At 43.8% G+C, this 17,673-nt stretch overlaps 1 protein-coding gene across 9 annotated transcripts in view; it reads left to right on the top strand.

Annotated features, from left to right (window-relative positions):
* The window catches only part of CACNA2D1 (calcium voltage-gated channel auxiliary subunit alpha2delta 1), a 400,043-nt gene that overhangs the window by 269,377 nt on the left and 112,993 nt on the right, over window positions 1–17,673 (top strand). For all 9 annotated transcript variants that reach the window (XM_033162979.1, XM_033162986.1, XM_033162984.1 and 6 more), the window contains exon 8: window positions 10,739–10,870. In XM_033162979.1, the coding sequence (XP_033018870.1) occupies window positions 10,739–10,870 (132 nt within the window). The remainder of the gene's footprint in view (window positions 1–10,738; window positions 10,871–17,673) is intronic.

Genomic DNA, 17,673 nt, shown 5'->3' with positions numbered 1-17,673 from the left:
GGGTGCTTCGAATTCGGAACAGAGCTATAGGGAGGACATCTGTCCACTTCAGTCCGGTCTCTTGGGTTAACTTGGCCAATTGGATTTTCAAAGTCCGGTTCATCCTTTCAGTTTTTTCCCGAACTCTGTGGCCTATAGGCAGAGTGCAGTCTCTTCTTTATCTGAAGTTTCTTGCACACTTCCTGCACTACCTAATCGATAAAGGCTGGTCTATTATCACTCCCTATACTCCTGGGCAGTCCGAACCTGGGTATTAGTTCGGTTAGAAGTTTCTTAGTTACTTCCCTGGCTTTTTCAGTCCGTGTTGGGAACGCCTCTACCCATCCGGTCAGCGTACAAACAAACACTAGCAGATATTTGCAAGTCCTTGCAGGTGGCAACTCAGTAAAATCCACAATCAGATTCTCCATAGGGCTGTATCCCACATGTTGTACACCCGGTGGGGGTTGCATTCCTTGCTTGGGGTTGTTTTTGGCACAAAGGATACACCTCTGGGAGATAGCAGCAGTTAATTGTGAGAGGTTAGGCACATACAATTTTCTCCCGAGATGTTCCCTAGCAGCAGTGCCACCCAAGTGTGTGGACTCATGGTAGTTTCTCACAATTTTGCTGGCCAAGTGTTGGGGCACGGACACTCGGTTGTCTGGGAGGAGTAGCCACCCATCTTGCAGTCGGGCTCCCTCCTGTTGTGCCCATTCTTGCTCTTCAGGAGAATAGTGAGGTTCCAAGTCTTCAGTGGTTATTTCTGGGATGAGTGCAGCCACGGTTGGAGGTGGTGATTGCATAGCTGCTTCTCGGGCAGCCTTGTCTGCCTTATGGTTGCCTCTGGTGACCAAATCCTTGCCTCGCCCATGTCCTTTGCAATGCATTACAGCAATCCTCTCAGGGGCCCACACCGCCTCTAATAGACTTTCCACTTCTTGTCCATACTTCAAGGCTTTTCCATGGGCTCCTATCAAACCTCTTTCCTTCCATAGAGCTCCATGCGCATGCAGGGTTAAGAAGGCATACTTTGAATCTGTATATATATTCGCCTTACATCCAGCTGCCAATTGCAGGGCTCTAGTGAGTGCAATTATTTCGGCCTTCTGGGCAGAGGTTCCCGGTTGCAGAGCTTCTGCCTCTACAATCTCATCGTTGGTCACCACAGCATACCCAGCCCTCCTAACGCCATTGGATACAAAGCTGCTCCCATCTGTGTAATATACAACATCAGGCTCTTTCAGGGGTTCATCTTTCAAGTCTGGTCTGCTAGAATAAACTTCGTCCATCACCTGGAGACAATCATGGTGTTCTATTTCCTCGTCGTCTGGTAGGGGCATCAGGGTGGCGGGGTTAAGGGTATTCACCACTCTTAGGTGCACTCTTGGGTTTTCACACAGCAGGCCCTGGTATTGGGCCATTCGGGGGTTTGTCAGCCAGTAGCTCCCTTTGTACTCCATGAGGGTGAGAACAGCATGGGGTACATTTACATACATTTCTTGGCCAAAGGTGAACTTATCTGCTTCTGTCACCAAGACTGCAGTGGCTGCCACTGATCTCAGACAGGGTGGCCATCCTTTAGCTGTTGGGTCCAGTTGCTTTGAAAGATAAGCTACAGGCCGATTCCAGCTTCCTAGCTTCTGAGTCAAAACTCCAGCTGCCACGCCATTCTGCTCATGCACATACAGTTGGAAGGGCTTCTCTGGGTTTGGCAGCCTCAAGGCCGGAGCCTCCATTAGGCATTTCTTAATAGTCTCAAAAGCCTTTTGCTGCTCTGGTCCCCACACAAAAGGGTCTTTCTCCTTTCCCCTGGTACTCTCGTTTAGAGGTTTTGCTATTATGCTGAATCCTGGTGTCCAAATTCTACACCATCCTGCTGCTCCTAGAAAACCACGCAACTGTTTTCTAGTCGTGGGCCTCCTTATAAGACATATGGCTTCTTTCCTCTCTGGTCTCAAAGCCCTTTGCTGGTGTGACACATTATAGCCTAGATACTGGACTTCTTCCAAGCACAGTTGTGCTTTTTTCCGGGAGACTTTGTATCCTGCCTCCCATAACAAGTATAACAGTTCTTCTGTAACTTCTTTTCCTTTTCTTCCAAGTTTTGGCCATCTTTACCAATTTTTTTTAAAATCCTTGTGGCCAGAATCAAAGGGGTTTGAGTAAGCCAAGATTCAATAATCAGTTCAAGTGTTTCTGGGCTCCTTCTGCCGCCCATCGTGGCAGGAAAGTGAGAGTAGTGTTTTACTGAGACTGGCATTGCCTAGGACCTTACATTAAGAATTATATGCAGGATATTTTTGGCCAACTCTGGGGATTATCTTCAGCCCACACCCCTGGTGGAGCTTGGAGAGTTTCAGGTATTTATTCTGTCACTTTTCCCATGAGTAAATGGATGGGATTTTGTGATCAGGGCTGCCAAAAGTTCCTAAGAATATTCTCTAGGCGCCATTAGTGACAATATGCTGGTCACTCGTGGAAATAGCTGCATTTCTGGTCCTTTGGGGACAAAATAATTTGTGCCTGTATCTTGAGGGGACGTCTCTTTCCAGTGAGGGCACTGGGTATTTGGGCATATACAGGAACTGATGGGTGAGGTGGCATCCTTCAATTTGACATTCCAAATGCCTCCCTGAACAAATCACTTGTGGCTCCCACAATGTTCACTGATTCTAGGCTTTTGGATTGTACAGGCGTGGTTATAACAGAATACTGGGCTCCCAGCGAAATATCTCTGGTTGGTCCCTCTGGGGTATCTTCCTCCAAGCCCTCTTCCTCTTTGTCCTCTTCCTCTTTTCCTTCTTCTCCTCCTCCCCTCTATAGTCATACACTCGCTGGGCAATTGCCATCAATTCACTCCGGGACTTTCCTTGAAACCCATCCTGCTTTTGTATCTTTGTCCTTATATCTTTAGTGGATTGTGCGATAAATGAGCTATTGACCATCGCCGCATACTCGGGGAGGTCGGGGTCAAATGGAGTCCAGATTCTATAGGCTTCCATTAACCGTTCCAGAAATCTCCAGGGCTCTCATCTGCCTTCTGGGTCACAGCTGAGACCTTGGACAGGTCTGTTGGCTTCCTAGCTGCCCTTCGAATACCTTGTAGGAGAGTTTCCCTATATGCTTTTAGGGCGTTTCGGTCTCCATCATTGTTTGCGTTCCATTTGGGATCAGACAATGGATATCGAGTGGGCCAATCTGTTTCTAACACTCTCTGTTCCTTCAAGTGTTCTAATGCTTGTTGATCTATCCTCCTTCTTTCCTCTGTGGTAAAAAGGGTATTCAGCAACTGCTGGCAATCTGGCCAGGTTGGTTCGTGGGCAGCGAAGATAGATGCCATTAAATCCACCATAGCTTTAGGTTTTTCACTAAAGGGTGGGGTGTGTATTTTCCAATTCATCAAGTCTGTTGTACTAAAGGGGACATACTGCATGGTGTACGTCTGAGGTGGGGGTCCACCATCGACTAAAGGTGCATCAGGTGGGGGTGGATTGTTCCATACCACCCGAAGGGGGGCAATTAGGTCTTCTGGTGGTGCTTCCTTGCACCTTTTTGCATAGTCTTTCAGTGCCTGATTACGGGCCCTGCTGTAGGCTGCCGCTGCACTTCTATGCTTAGGATTGGAGGACCTATACCGGCTTATCTTTTCCCTTAATTCTCTGAGGTTTGGGTATATTTCTTCCAGGGTTTGGGTGTTAGGGACCTTCACCCTATTCCCCTGTCCCCCTTCTGCCCCAGCCGGTGGGTCTGCGTTCTGGGGCTGTTGTACTGGGGGCGCATAAGGGGGTGGCCGCGGAACCATAAGCTCCTCTTCTTGACTGTCCAGTACTGGCGGGTGTTTTGCTAACTTCTGTATACTGCAGATCTTTGCCCTTGGTGGCGTTTTTCTGCATCTTTGCAACCACGGGGGGTTATCATCTACAGCATCCTTCCACGTTGAGATATATGGGATCTGGTCTGGATGATTGTCAATTATAGTCCGCCATAAGGGATTGATGAGGTTCTCATCAAAGCTTCCCTCGGAGGGCCAGCCTGTACCCTGTGTTGGCCAGTCTACTTCACACAGGGATCGTAGGCGTTCTTTCCTCAACGGGAATCCCCAATCGTCGCCCTCTGTGGCTTCCTTCCAATGGTCCAGAAAACACTGGAGGGGAGTCCCTTTGCTGGACCCTCCTCCCATCCTGAGCTGCTGAGGTACTCCGCTCCTACCAGGGTACAATCACACACCTTTCTCCGCGTCCTGTTAGTGGCCAGGTGAGCTCGCGCTACCTGAAACCGCACCTCGGGACCACACGTCGCTTGGCTAGTGGCACTAACGCCCCGGCCTCTCATGCATACACACAATCACTGGAGTACCTTATTCACACACCACACACATATACCTCCCAAAGTTTTCCCCTTTTGTCCTTTCTTGCCTACCTACACATATCTATGTATCTACCTGCCCTACCTGCCCTACCTGTCCTACCTCTGCGTATATGGGTTCGCCAGAGGACCCCTTACCTGCTGGCTAATACCATACGCTGGGGAGCGATCAAATCCCCCTTCCTCTAATTAATATAGAGGGTCAGTACTCACCAAAAGCCGGCTGTCTTCCCTGTCTCCCCGGTTCTTTGTCCGTTGCCACTCCTTGCAGGGCGGAGGGGGGTCAAGATGCCTTCTGATCCCTTCCAACTCTTAAGACTGAGGTGGTGCGCGCAAGGTCACAGGGCTGTTGACCAACACCTGCCGCCCTACCTGGAGGCAAGGGGGCTGCCTCTGGTCGAGGGCTTAAGGCCCGATCCGAGTCCTTGACGGCACCAGAAATGTTACGCCTGTATGCCTAGACCCAATAAGACCAGAAGAAAGATTCAGGCAGCAAAGTTTCCAAAAGCAAAGTTTCTTTATTGCAATAAGGTGCATTCAGTAAGCAAAAGGCAAAATGCACACCCCACCTCCTGTGGGGCAAGCTTAAGTACTCTCTATGACATAGTAAAGCTCCTCCTAAATCCCTCCTCCTGGCCTATCAGAACTAATATTATAATACTGCGTTAGCAAATCAGAACATTTCCTTTGTCCGGCTGCCTTTGTCTGTTTCAAGCTGCTTTAGCCGCCAGGAGGTGCTATATGCTATTATTTCAGTGCCTAAATGCCTAGCCGTTGACCCCCAACTGCACCTGGGACCTTATTTTGGCTTCTGCTGATGTTCACAGGAAATGGCTCGGTCATGGGGGTGAGTTGTGGTTAGCTCTTCCCCTGAAACCAGACATAGTGTGGAAAAGAGGAAGTCTGTGGTCGGCCGTTTACTGACATTCTGCTGAACTGCTGAACTGCTGAAACTGCTGATATGTCTAAAAAAGCTGCAGTGTTAAGCTTTAGCTAGAGTGAGCAAAACTGCATCTTCTGAAATGGAATCAGAGTGAAGCTGCATCTAAAATGGGGTTCTGTGGCTCTTTCTACCTACCCTCTGGTACCTTGGTGCCTCACTGCTTCCCCTGTGCTTCGCTTTTTGAAAACCAAACAGCTTCTCAGTAGAACCCAGAGCTTTGAAATAAAAATCGAATGTAATTGTACAAGTATGCAGCTGAATACCAGTTGCTCAGAATCACAAATGAGTCAGGACTATTGCTCCAATGTCCTGTTTTTGGCCTTCCCATAGGCATCTGTTTGGCCTCTGTAAGAACAAAGCGTTAGTAGGTCTTTGATCTGATCCATCAGGGCTTTCCTTATATGTATAAATATGGATTTAAACAACATGCTGGTGGTTCCGCTCCCCCCCCCCCAAATCTGTGCAAATTAAGTTCCTAATATACATAAGGGAAATTCATTGTTGTTTCTTATATAAATAATATTTTCTACTCTCTGTGGTCTAAACCACTGAGCCTTTTGGGCTTGCCGATCGGAAGGCCAGTGGTTCAAATCCACGCAATTGGGGTGAGCTCCCGTTGCTCTGTCCAAGCTCCTGCCAACCTAGCAGTTCAAAAGCATGCCAGTACAAATAGATAAATAGGTATCACTGTGGCAGGAAGCTAAACGGCATTTCTGTGCGCTCTGGTTTCCATCATGGTGTCTTGTTGTGCCAGAAGCGGCTTAGTCATGCTGGCCACATGACCTGGAAAGCTGTCTGCTGACAAACGCCAGCTCCCTCGGCCTGAAAGCGAGATGAGCGCCACAACCCCATAGTCACCTTTGACTAGACTTAACCTTCCGGGGGTCCTTTACCTTTAAAAAAAAAATCCACAGTGGGCTGCAGACTAGACAGATGGAATCTTTTCTTTATTAGTTTCCAAAAAGACACTGATGCTCCCAATAATACTTTCTGGAAAAGCACAATAAGTTATTTCCTACCATTAAATGTTTTAAGAGTCTTCTTTACATTCAGAAATTATGCTATGAATGGTGAATCCCCCCCCCCCCCGCCCCCGGCACCAGCCCATTAGCAACAAACAGATAACTGGAATTACCTGAGATGGTTAAGACTTTAATTTTTAGTTTGCTTGAGATCTTTAGAGATTAATTCTTAGTTTTCTGCCTGTGCTGACTTGCACATTAGCAAGACCTTGGGATGAAGCTTGGGATATAAAGCTTTGTGTTCTGATGCTATATACCTGTGTCTGAGAGCTACACTGAGCTTCTTTGCTCCTATTTGAATTTCTCCTGGCTCTCATATAAATAGGAACCAAGAGCTCTTATGAATAAATGATAGTATGTTTGGAAGAAGGCTGTTTGGTGAGATCATAACCAGGGGGATTTTATTTTATCCCCCCCTCCCCCATGCATGCATGTTTACCTTTCCTAGGCTCCCATTCCTTTAATCCTTTGTTAATGAATGTAGAGTTTGCCAGCTTTGCAACCTGTTTACCTCCAGCCCTGAAACACCATCAGAAAAGACAAAGAAGAAGTGATAATGCCCCATCTGACAAGTAAACCTTGTTCTGTTCCAATTAACTGAATGCCAGCTGTTGCCTAGCATGAGTGGGTTATTTTTGGATTTTAGGGATGCATTTATGACTGATTAAAGCAGAATGAAAGGAATAGCTATTTATCAGTTTCATAATTAAGTTTCATTGTTTGTTTCCCTCAATTATTAATCCAGAAATGTCCAGAAGTCGACATGGCCCTACTTTCATGTCTTTTGCTCTACAAATTTGTGTTGCACACTAATACTAATTTTTGTGTGAGTAACCCAAGAATTGGCCAGGGTCAGCTTTAGGAATCTGGATTTCTATATCTTTGGCCACTTAGTGTTTATCTGATCATGCTTATGAATATAAATTTTCTTGTATTTCAAGTTAATTCAAAAGCTGGCTCTACTCATGAATATTAATGCGCACACAGCTGATCTCTGCAAATGATCACATCCATAAACATGAAAACACTGTTAACTTGCAATAATGAGCACGCTCTTGGATTTTGGTCCCAGCTCGGCTTTACAATTCTAATGTTACAATTTAATGCTCTGTTCTCCCTCTCCGTCTTTTTAAAGCCCCCATGGAAGCTGTTTTATTAATTTAGTATCTCCCACAAAAAGGATACCCTGTGTTAACGTTTGCAGTTGACTCAAAACACCATCTATGGCGTTACTTCTACACTTTCGTACATGACGAGGCTGTGATCACATGGTTGCGTTCCCCAATTTTTCTGCCCCGATATAAACTCTGGAGAGCTCCACCAAAGAAAAGACTGAATAAGATTAGATATCTAGGAGTTGTCTGGTTCAACTGCATATGAAAGCCTGCTGATCCATTGTTACATTTGGGGCCTTTCTTCCCCTTTAGCTCCCTGAGCCACAGTCTCCTACATTCCCAACAGACCCTTGTATTCAATTTGTGTACTAGGAACATGGCAAGCTGGTAAATTTATGTAGTCAGTTTGTACACTTACTATGCATTACTACAATATTGTAATTTTTTTTAATCAAACCGTTATTTTCAATTTGTTCTTTGGAAATGTAGACTATTGTATATCTAAAAGCACAGAACATATTGGTCATGTGTTGTCATTGTGTTAGGAATTGTGCCTGGTCAAGAGAAATGAGTGAAAACATAAATAATAGCTAAGTTGCTAACAGCTGCATCTCTGAACACCTTGTTCCAGGCAACAACAGGAAACTTGCTTAACCACAAGGTAATGGATAAAGCCTGTGGTGGAGCTAGAAGTTAACAAAGCAAGTCTGGGAGGGCTTTAGAATCAATGACACATGCACCAAGCTGTTTTGTGGAAAGCATCAGTGTAACTTGTAGGTAGGGTCTCCTGTCTGCACCATGAGGTGGATGGGACACCATTCTGGCACAAGAATAAATTATTTTTGCTGTGCTACCCAGTACCTCGTTATTGATTTCCACTAGAGAACAAACCTCAAAGTAGCAAAGTTCCACAACAGACATCCTGGAATGTGAAGCCAGCATGAGGGCTAGAGATAATAGACATAGCTTCAGGATGAGCCCACAAAGGCCTACCCCTGCTTTCTTCTTCCTGCATCTTGGCAATAACACTGCGGCTGAGGCGGAGAGATGAGGAGAGGGGGTTGTCTCCCTGGCTTCCCTCTCCGGAACCCTTCATTCAAGCCACCAGCTGAATCATTCATCTTGGAAAACCTGTGGAGACAATGGCTTCTGCATAAGCGTTTGGGATAGGGAATAGGGTGGAAGGCCGTCCGTTCTTCTTTTAATAATAACCGCCTTTCTTGACATTGCCAGGGAGGTAAAAAATTGCTCCTCTCAGTGTGGAGACTTCCATTCTCAGTCTGTGTATTTCTGGCATTGATAGTCTACCTGCCTGGTAGGGTTGGGAAAATCTGTTAGTTAAGGTTTCTCTCAGTTTCTCTCCCCCCCCCCCCAATTTCTTAAGTTCAATTCTCCATATTTCCACATCAGTTTGCATTTTAAAAACCAAACAAACAAACCTCATGAAAATCCACCAGCATTTGGGTGCAAACTTCTCCTAATGTACACATTTTTGTGAAACATTTTTTAATGTTATTTTTCACTATTGTGTATATTGCAAAATTCAGAGAAGTCTGAACTTCAAATATTGGCTGCGTTTTGGTTCATGCATTTTTCCAGAAACTGGAATATAGGTTGGCTCACCTTTAAATGAAATGAGTCGTACTTACTGCCCAGTCTGACTTCCTTTCTCAACGTCTCCACTGAATCAGAGGCACAGGTGCAGCAATGCCAACCTGCTACTTCAAGCCACTGCTGTGTTCTGTTCAAAGTACTGGTTTTGTCCTTTAAAGGCCTCCATGGCTTGGGACTAGGATCACCTGAAAGACTACTGGTCTGCCAGTGTGCCTGCCCATACCCCGAGAATGGAGGTCCTTCTTTGGGTGCTCCTTCAGTCTGAGGGTGGGTGGTGGCTGCAGGGGAGACAACCTACTGGGTGTTGATGGCCTCCAACTATGGAATGCGCTCTCCAGGGTGGCTCACCTGATGCCTACCTTGATGCCAGTGAGAGGCAGGCAAAGGCCAAACTCTTGGAAACTTCTCTGACTTGCTTTTCAGCCGCTTTAAATTTTTGTTATTTCTTAGAACTGCTCTCACCCTGTGCTTTTATAGTGTATTTATTTATTTATAGTATTTATAGCCTGCTCTTCATTGAATATTTCCAAACCGAGAGTTGGGGAACAAAGTAATACAAATACCCAGAGAAAAACAGCAATATACAAAAAATGACAAAATCATGTGGACAGGTCCAATAAGCAACCAATTAACAATTCTGCCATAAAGTAAACAAGCAAAACTACAATGACCAGGGGGGAAAAACATTTTAACCAAATGTCTAGGTCAGTGGTTTTCAACCAGGCAAGTCAAGGGGTGAAGTAACTGGGCTCCTGAGCCTCACAGGGGAGCTGCAAAATGAATGTAGTTGGTCAAGGGAGGTGTGGACTCAAAAAGGTTGAAGGTAGAAATACAAAGACAGGACATTCAAACAGATTAAATAACCAACAGTCTTTGCAGCGCACTCCCTCTCACACAAAGAGGGTTGCCATCCGTGTCAATCTCACTCTGCGGTTTTTAGGCAAGCAGCTGCCCAATGTTGTTGGTTATTGGTGTCTTTTTACAGTAAGTTTGGTTATAACTTTTTGCAAGACACCCTGGGATCTTGCTGAAGGCTGGGTCATAAAACTCTAAATAAATAAAATAAAAACTATTGTTCTTCCTTCTTCTTTTAAAACAAATCAAAGCTGTATGATTGTGTGATAGAGCCCTCATCCATCAGCGTAAACATACAAAGAAGTAGAAGACAAAGAAGAAGAGAGACAAACATTCAAACAGTCTTGCCAATAAACACGTGAAACTTTGTTGTGTAATAGTACTAAAAGTTGAATGGTACAAAATAAGGCCTCCTGGATGGTTAAGTCCAGTCAAAGCCAATTATGGGGTGTGGCACGCATCTTGCTTCAGGCCAAGGGAGCTGGTGTTGGTCCGCAGACAGCTTTTCTGGGTAATGTGGCCAGCATGACTAAACTGCTCCTGGTGCAACGGGACACTGTGGCAAGTGCCAGAGCGCACAGAAACGCAGTTACCTTCCTGCCACAGCGGTACCTATTCATCTATTTGTACTGGCCTGCTTTTGAACTGCTAGGTTGGCAGGAGCTGGGACAGAGCAACGGGAGCTCACCCTATTGCATGGATTTGAACCGCCAACCTTCTAATCGGCAAGCCCAAGAGGCTCAGTGGTTTAGGCCACAGCGCCACCCACTCCCCTCATTTCAGGATGTAACAAATGTAGCCATGGTTTTGCAATACCAAATTTCTTTTTTTGTCTTTTTCAGCTACAATTGTGTTGAATGAACTGAACTGGACCGGAGCTTTAGATGAAGTCTTTAAAAGGAACAGAGAAGAAGACCCAACCTTGCTTTGGCAAGTTTTTGGCAGTGCAACTGGCCTTGCCAGGTATTACCCAGGTAATTTGCAGTCCCGAAGACATAAATTTGTTCTAGGGCACTAACTTTGTCACTCCAATCAATTCATATAACAATCACCACACATTTTTTGCAGGGCAGGCAAGTAAATACAAAACAAAATAAAAAATAAAAAAATTCCTTCCAGGAGTATGCATGCACACTTCTTCAGATACACTGAAACAGAAGTCACCAGACCCTTATACTGTATATAGTGAGAGAGTCGGGAGGGGTATTACTCAGAAGGGTGGTGGGAATGGGTGATTGGCTGATAAGTGTGGAAAACCTGTTGACGACGGTTAACGACTGCAATTGTCTTACAGGAAAAAGCAAGGGGTGAGATGGTTAAAGATAACTTTGTCATGTATAATGAGATAAGAATCCAATGTCTTTGTTCAGACCAGGTCTCTCCATGGTTTTAAGTTTGGTAATTAGTTGCAATTCAGCAACTTCTCTTTCTAGTCTATTTCTGAAATTCCTTTGTAGTAAGACAGCTACTGTAAGGCTGCTGTGGTGCCTCCTCGGAGTAAAGAGTCCGATCCGTCTGGATACTTATATAACAGTTTATTTACAAGCTATTTACAAGCAGAGCCTCAGAGTTCATGACCGCTCGAGTCTGTACCTTACCAGAATCCGGGAGTGGCCTCTGCCGGTTCCTCCTCCAACATAAAAGTTTCGGTATTCTGAATCTCCTCCTAGAATCCTTACGTTTCATCCCTCTATGCACCTGGGGCGACAGAAGTGCGACTGTGCTTTACTCCTCCACTCTTCCAGGTGTGTGTCGGGACTCTGTAGCATCCCCGTGCCCTGTTCCCACCAAACTATCTGTTTGCTGCTCCCCCCCACTAAGACACATCCTGCTTTCCTCGCTGGATTCAAGGCTGCTGCTAGAGTGGCGCTGTGGTTCTCTGTCCCTCGACAGCCCCCGCACCTTCTCCCTGCCCATCGGCAGTTCCCTGACAGCTACTTTGAGATCTTGTATAGAATGTCCTGGGAGACTGAAGTGTTCTCCTACTGGTTTCTCTGTCTTGTGATTCCTGATATCAGATTTATGTCCATTTATCCTTTGGTGTAGGGTTTGGCCTGTTTGTCCAATATAGTGAGCTGAAGGGCACTGTTGGCATTTGATGGCATACACAGTATTAGAAGATGTGATTACTAGTGGTGTTTTGTTATTTTCTTTTTTGTGTCAGTCTTGCAGCAAGTTCTGTCTGGGTATCAGTCTGGCTCTGTTGATCTGTTGTTTAACTTCATCACATACAGCTCCCAAGTAACACCACTAGTAATCACATACAGCTCCCAAATTAAAACAGTACAACACATCATCAGAGATCTACAACCTCTCCTAGACAATGACAGAGTTCTCTTTCTCAAGCTCTGGGAGGAAGACCTTTCATCGCCTACAGACAGCCACCCAATCTTAAACAACTCCTCACCCACAATAATACAACAACAGGACTGAACATAGACACTGGTACCAGAGCCTGCAATAAACCCAGATGCCAACTTTGCTGCCACATACATCCGGACAACACCATTACTGGCCCCAACAACATCAAACATACCATCTCAGGACTATTTAATTGCTCATCTTCTAATGCCCAAAATCTAATTAACTCCAGGCTGTTTCCCCAAAAGAGAAGAAATATCTGGTGGAGCCTTGTTTGAAAATTTCAACAGACGTGTTGGCTTTTTATATAGGTTGCAGTTCTCTGTATGCCATTCATAAGGGTTTGCATGACAATTGCTTCCTCTAGCCTTGGGAGTGCTTGAATCAACCAATAGGTGCATAATTTTACTGAGTTAAATTAAGAGGAAGCGCTACTGTTTCATTGGGAATGTTTGCCCTTATGAACTGTCTTCAGTACCTCTGAAGATGATGACTCTGCCACTGGAGTTCAAGCTGATTAATACAGAGAGAAGGGTTTTGTTTTATGCATGCATCTGTTCCGCTCTTTAGAGAATCTCATTACTGTACCATAGTAATTAATTTAAGAGGGTGTATTTTTATTTCTTTAGGCCACTAGTAGACTCAGTTCAATTAATGTATTCTAGGACAGACATCTAATCCTGTTAGTTTAATGTTTCTGCAAAGCAGGTTCTAAAAAAAGAAAATAAATTAAGCAATCAAATTTTACTGTATGACTAAGAGCTCAATCCTTTGCATATGTACTCAGATGTAAGTCCCACTAAGTTAAATGGGGCTTACTCTCCAGTTAATGGGAATAAGATTGCATCCTAAGTGTTGATGTCCTGCATATGTACTATACCTAGTACTTTAGTTTCTGATGCTAATCTGGCTTCTAAAGTCTATCAGGATTTTACAGTGTCCAGTTTTCATCATTGCAGGCAATGGTTTTTCAAATTTACTTGAAGGCTAAGAAACCAAAGAAAGTCTTGGGTGTCCTGAGATCAGATAGTGGGTTTTCTGCACTATTTTCTGCACAGTTCATTCCTCAGCCCTTCATTATGGAATTAGGGAAATTAAATTTATGCTTATGCACAGAATTTACATAATTCCCAAGCAGTGTTTCAGCTTCCTTGAAATCTAATTTGAGTTTCTCTAGTGGAGGAAATTTGGGGGACTCAGAATACAATTAGTCCAGCTTATTGTTCAATCATTTGTCCCTTTTTGCATAATAAAAATATTGTACATCTATCAGGTCCCTGAACATTTTGAGCCCAATAAATTGTTTTCTTCTCTATTTCTGTGTGTGCCTCCAAAGTCTGCTTTTCTGTGCTGTGTACTGTGAATGGCTTGCAGCCTGCACTTCTTTCCAGGTCCCCAATAATTTTATTTATTTTATTTCATAAAACTTATATACTGCTTCATTATATCTAATATATGCAGCAACCCTTGGCAACAGTGTACAATTAAAATAGGGCCATGGAGTTCATTCACTTTTTGCCTAATAACTGAGCAATATAAACTACCCCTGCATCTCAAAGCTTTCTGTTTATTTTTCTTATTTATTTATACATCTTTATCTGGTTTTCAAAAAAAAGGTACTCAGAAGGAACACAAATATTAAAGACAGCTAGTTAATTAAATTAAATTGAATGAATGAGTGAAATCATTTAAAAGCAATTGTTAATGAACCCCTCTATCAAAGGACTATCAGCAGCAATAAAAACAACTACAGGACACCAACATTCATTGGATATACTCCATACAACTTGTGAGGTTGGGGACAACTGTAAAACCAATCACAGAACCAAGGTAGCACCCCTAAAATCCCACAAAATGTGTGTTGGGGGGTAATTTGGGTGCTGCATGGTCTCATTTATTATGAGCCCAAGGTGTTTCAGGGGAAAAAAATAATTTATCAAGAGCACATTTTTTTCAGCAACAATTTTGACTCACCAGGGATATTTCAGTAACTGTGAGGATATTGCAGATTTTCAGTGGGCTGGGAATTCCAAAGTATGGATGTCACAGCTATGCTTGGTTACCCACTGACAGAATCAAATTCAGAAAATAAAGAGCCTATGCAAAATATGTGAACTACCAGTGACTAGCTCCATAAACATGAGTGTTGCATTATTTGGATAATTTCCCTTAATAGCAAGGTTCCGAATCTACAATTACTGAAAAGCCTACACAGCAATATCAAATCAGAAAATATTAAGGGAAATTAGCATGATCAGAGTTCTGGATCCTGAGGAAACTTCTAAGTGTATTCCACTGACTATGCTTAGAAGAGCCCTCCAGACCTTCCTACCTGATTGAGAAAGGCCATGGGTGGAACTTCCACGTCTGAGAGGCGCATAGGTGTTGGAGATGGGGCTGGGGTCCACTTGCCCATCCCACACATTTTATGCCCCCAGGTGTCCTTTTGAATGCATGAAGCGAGCTGTAGAAGAAAGGGTTTTTCCTTTCACAGAATAACCGCGGAACACTTGTTTCTAGCAACTTCCAAATACTTGAATGTTGACTGTGTGTTTGTGTGTGCAAAACAAGACTTGCTTTCAGGAATCCTGAACATTTTGGTTTGTTTTCTTTCTTTTGTATTGAAGCAAGTATAGAAAACAGAAAAGCTCTTTCTGAGAAACCTAAGAAAATATAGCTAGAGAATTTATGTTCTCATTAAAAAAAGAGAGAGCTGTCACGTTCAACCAATTTTCCTTTTTTTTTTTTAGTACAGGTATAAGTATTTTATAGAGAAACATAGTGGCATGTATGTTTAAGCCACACAAAGACTTGCTTTTTAATTGCTGTTATGACACCAGTTGTGGGCCCTGTTATTTCTATTGTTTTTTTAATGCACATCATCTTGACACCTGACATTTCTGCATGGAAGTCAGTGGAGCAAGCTGTAAACAATTCAGATAAATTTCTCTAGAAACTTAAGGAAACGGCCAACATGCAATCTTAACTCGATAGGTGGGCTGAGGAACAGAAGAAGAAACACTGGGACAGTCTGCATACCCCCGCTGTTCCAACAATGTAGAAGGGTAGAATAACAAATATATCGAGAGAGAGCCCCCACTTTGTGGTACAGTAATGGTAGCCAGGCTTTTTGGCAAGCATGTTACAAGTTTTATCTTTCCATGATTTTTATGGTTGACTTTGGTAGGATGCTTTAATCTTATTGTTGTTCACTTCTCTTTTCAATAATAAAATAGATGTAAAGTCTAGCATATGAGATATTACTACTTTAGTGTACTGATATAGACAGTACTGCTATAGAATGTGCTTACAGTACCTGTCTACTGAAAGTGGGGAGACCAGAGTTCAGCTCAAAAGAAGCAGGCAGGCAGGCAGGCAGGAAGTTGTGTAGCAGTTGCTCTGTCACAACCAGGCTCAAGGACTTCCTGTCTCTTGTCTTGGAGTGACAGGGCTATGTGGCTGTCCTTAGTCCTTCCTCTTGTGGCATGTGTGACACAGATTGTCCACCTCTATGCTGTAGAGTTATATTCTTAGTTACATTTAAGAACTTCAGCACAGGAGTTTGGAGGGTTTCCTTCAAAGAACTATGAGTGGAAGGGAGATAGCCATTTCCTCTGTTTCACAAACAGAAATCACATACTGTACTGTAGTGGTTTGATAAGTTGGTTCTGTAGGAATTTTTCTTTACATTTTTGGCAGAACTTGCACTAGAGCCTGCGTAAGTTGAATAATATGTCTGGATGTGTTTTCATTTGTAGCACAATGTTAAATATGGCACTTCTGTGAGTTTCTTTATACTATATGGCTTCTTTACACACACATATATAGCCTGAGCCTGTGATGGCGGGATTGCAGAGCTTTCGCATCCTTTGAGGGTCCGGTTTCCCCTTTAAGGGCAGCATTGGAGTCAAAGGATGGCAAAAGCCTTCTTCTCTTGTCTCTTAGTGCAGCCTGTCTTCCCCAGCTCACTTGGAGTTCTGCCCTTCCTTCTCCTTCTTGCTGCTAACCGACTCCAAGGACCTCCCCAAGCCTACATCATTCAAAGCTGAAACCTTAAAACTGCCCCTTTCCTCTGCCTACTAGCAGCCAACAAAAATGTGCCCCACTTCTCCTTGCCCGGCAGTCTTGCCCTCTGATGGTTTCCTTGGTGGGCCATCACCAGCCTTTGTCTTCTGCCAAGCTGACTTGGCTCATCAGCATAACTAAATCCAGTTTAACCAAACTTTGATTAATTCCAACTTTTACTGATCCCGGGAATTATGGGGTAGATCTGGCACCCAGGGATGTAGGGAAATCTGACCCCCCCCCCCACAAACCCATAACAATACAAAACAAACCACAACACATTCATTTCATATATCTGCTGTACCTTGAATAGCATGCAGATTATTAAACAGCCGAGGAAACCTCAGAACGGATAAGAGAAATAAAACAGCTGCATTTTGTTGCAGTGTGCTTGACTCGTTCAAAATTGTTTAAAATGAACTTTGGTTCTCATGGAGAATTGATTGGCAAACGTTCTTTCTTTCTGTGCCTCTTACATTCCGCATCACATTATGCGTGTCCTTCCCTTTATGTCCAACTGATTAGATGACAACAGCACACAGTTTAGCAGTTTCATCTTGAAAATCAATTACAGCGTATGGCTGGAATAGCATAAGGTCACTCCATTTCCACTGTCTCAATCACCAGAAAGAGTAGGTCTCATTTTTTTTGTGCTGAAGAGATTGTCCTCCCCTCCCCAAACTCCTGCTTCGTTTCTCTGGAAATGTTGACGTCAAACTCCACCCCGAATGCAGCTCGGGGTTTTTACCTTGAGGCCAAGTCCGGCATTGTTCAAGGCCAGGCTAAGCTAAGTAGCCAGCTTTCATCGCAGCAGTACCCGAGAAAATATCGCTGCTGGGAATAAGTTTACGACTGATGTATGAGCCTAGTCAAATTGGACTGCTGCAGTGAGATTGCCTGGGGAGGTTTCAGCTCTGTCTCTGACCACGATGGCTGTTGGTGTGCTGCATCATAGGGTAGTAAGGACCGCTTCCCAGACAGAGACAATTTGAAAAAATAGGTTATTCTCATGAAAAGCAGAATGGCAAAGAGACATGTTGAAACCAATAATGTTTTTCATCAAGGAGCCACTCTCTGGATCTCTAGTGAATTGTAAGGCTTGATTCTTTTCTCCAACTTCAAATGAATGGGCATGGCATTTATCTTTTTTTTTAAAAAAAAGTAATAATGTGACTAAAGCAAACAAAATGAAAGCATACAGCAGAACAATAAATAAAAAGTCCAAATTAGAACTGCAGAAACATGATTTTGGTAGATGCCAGAGAATGGTCCATTCCACAGTCCTCATCAGTTGCTCATCCATTTTTTCTTAATTACAGGTGTAATTTAGATTATAATTGTAAATCAATAG

The sequence above is a fragment of the Lacerta agilis genome, chromosome 10 (genome assembly GCF_009819535.1).
Source record: "Lacerta agilis isolate rLacAgi1 chromosome 10, rLacAgi1.pri, whole genome shotgun sequence".
NCBI classification, from domain to species: Eukaryota; Metazoa; Chordata; class Lepidosauria; order Squamata; family Lacertidae; genus Lacerta; species Lacerta agilis.
The sequence above is the reverse complement of the archived record's forward strand: the minus strand, read 5'-3'. Positions and strand labels throughout refer to the sequence as shown.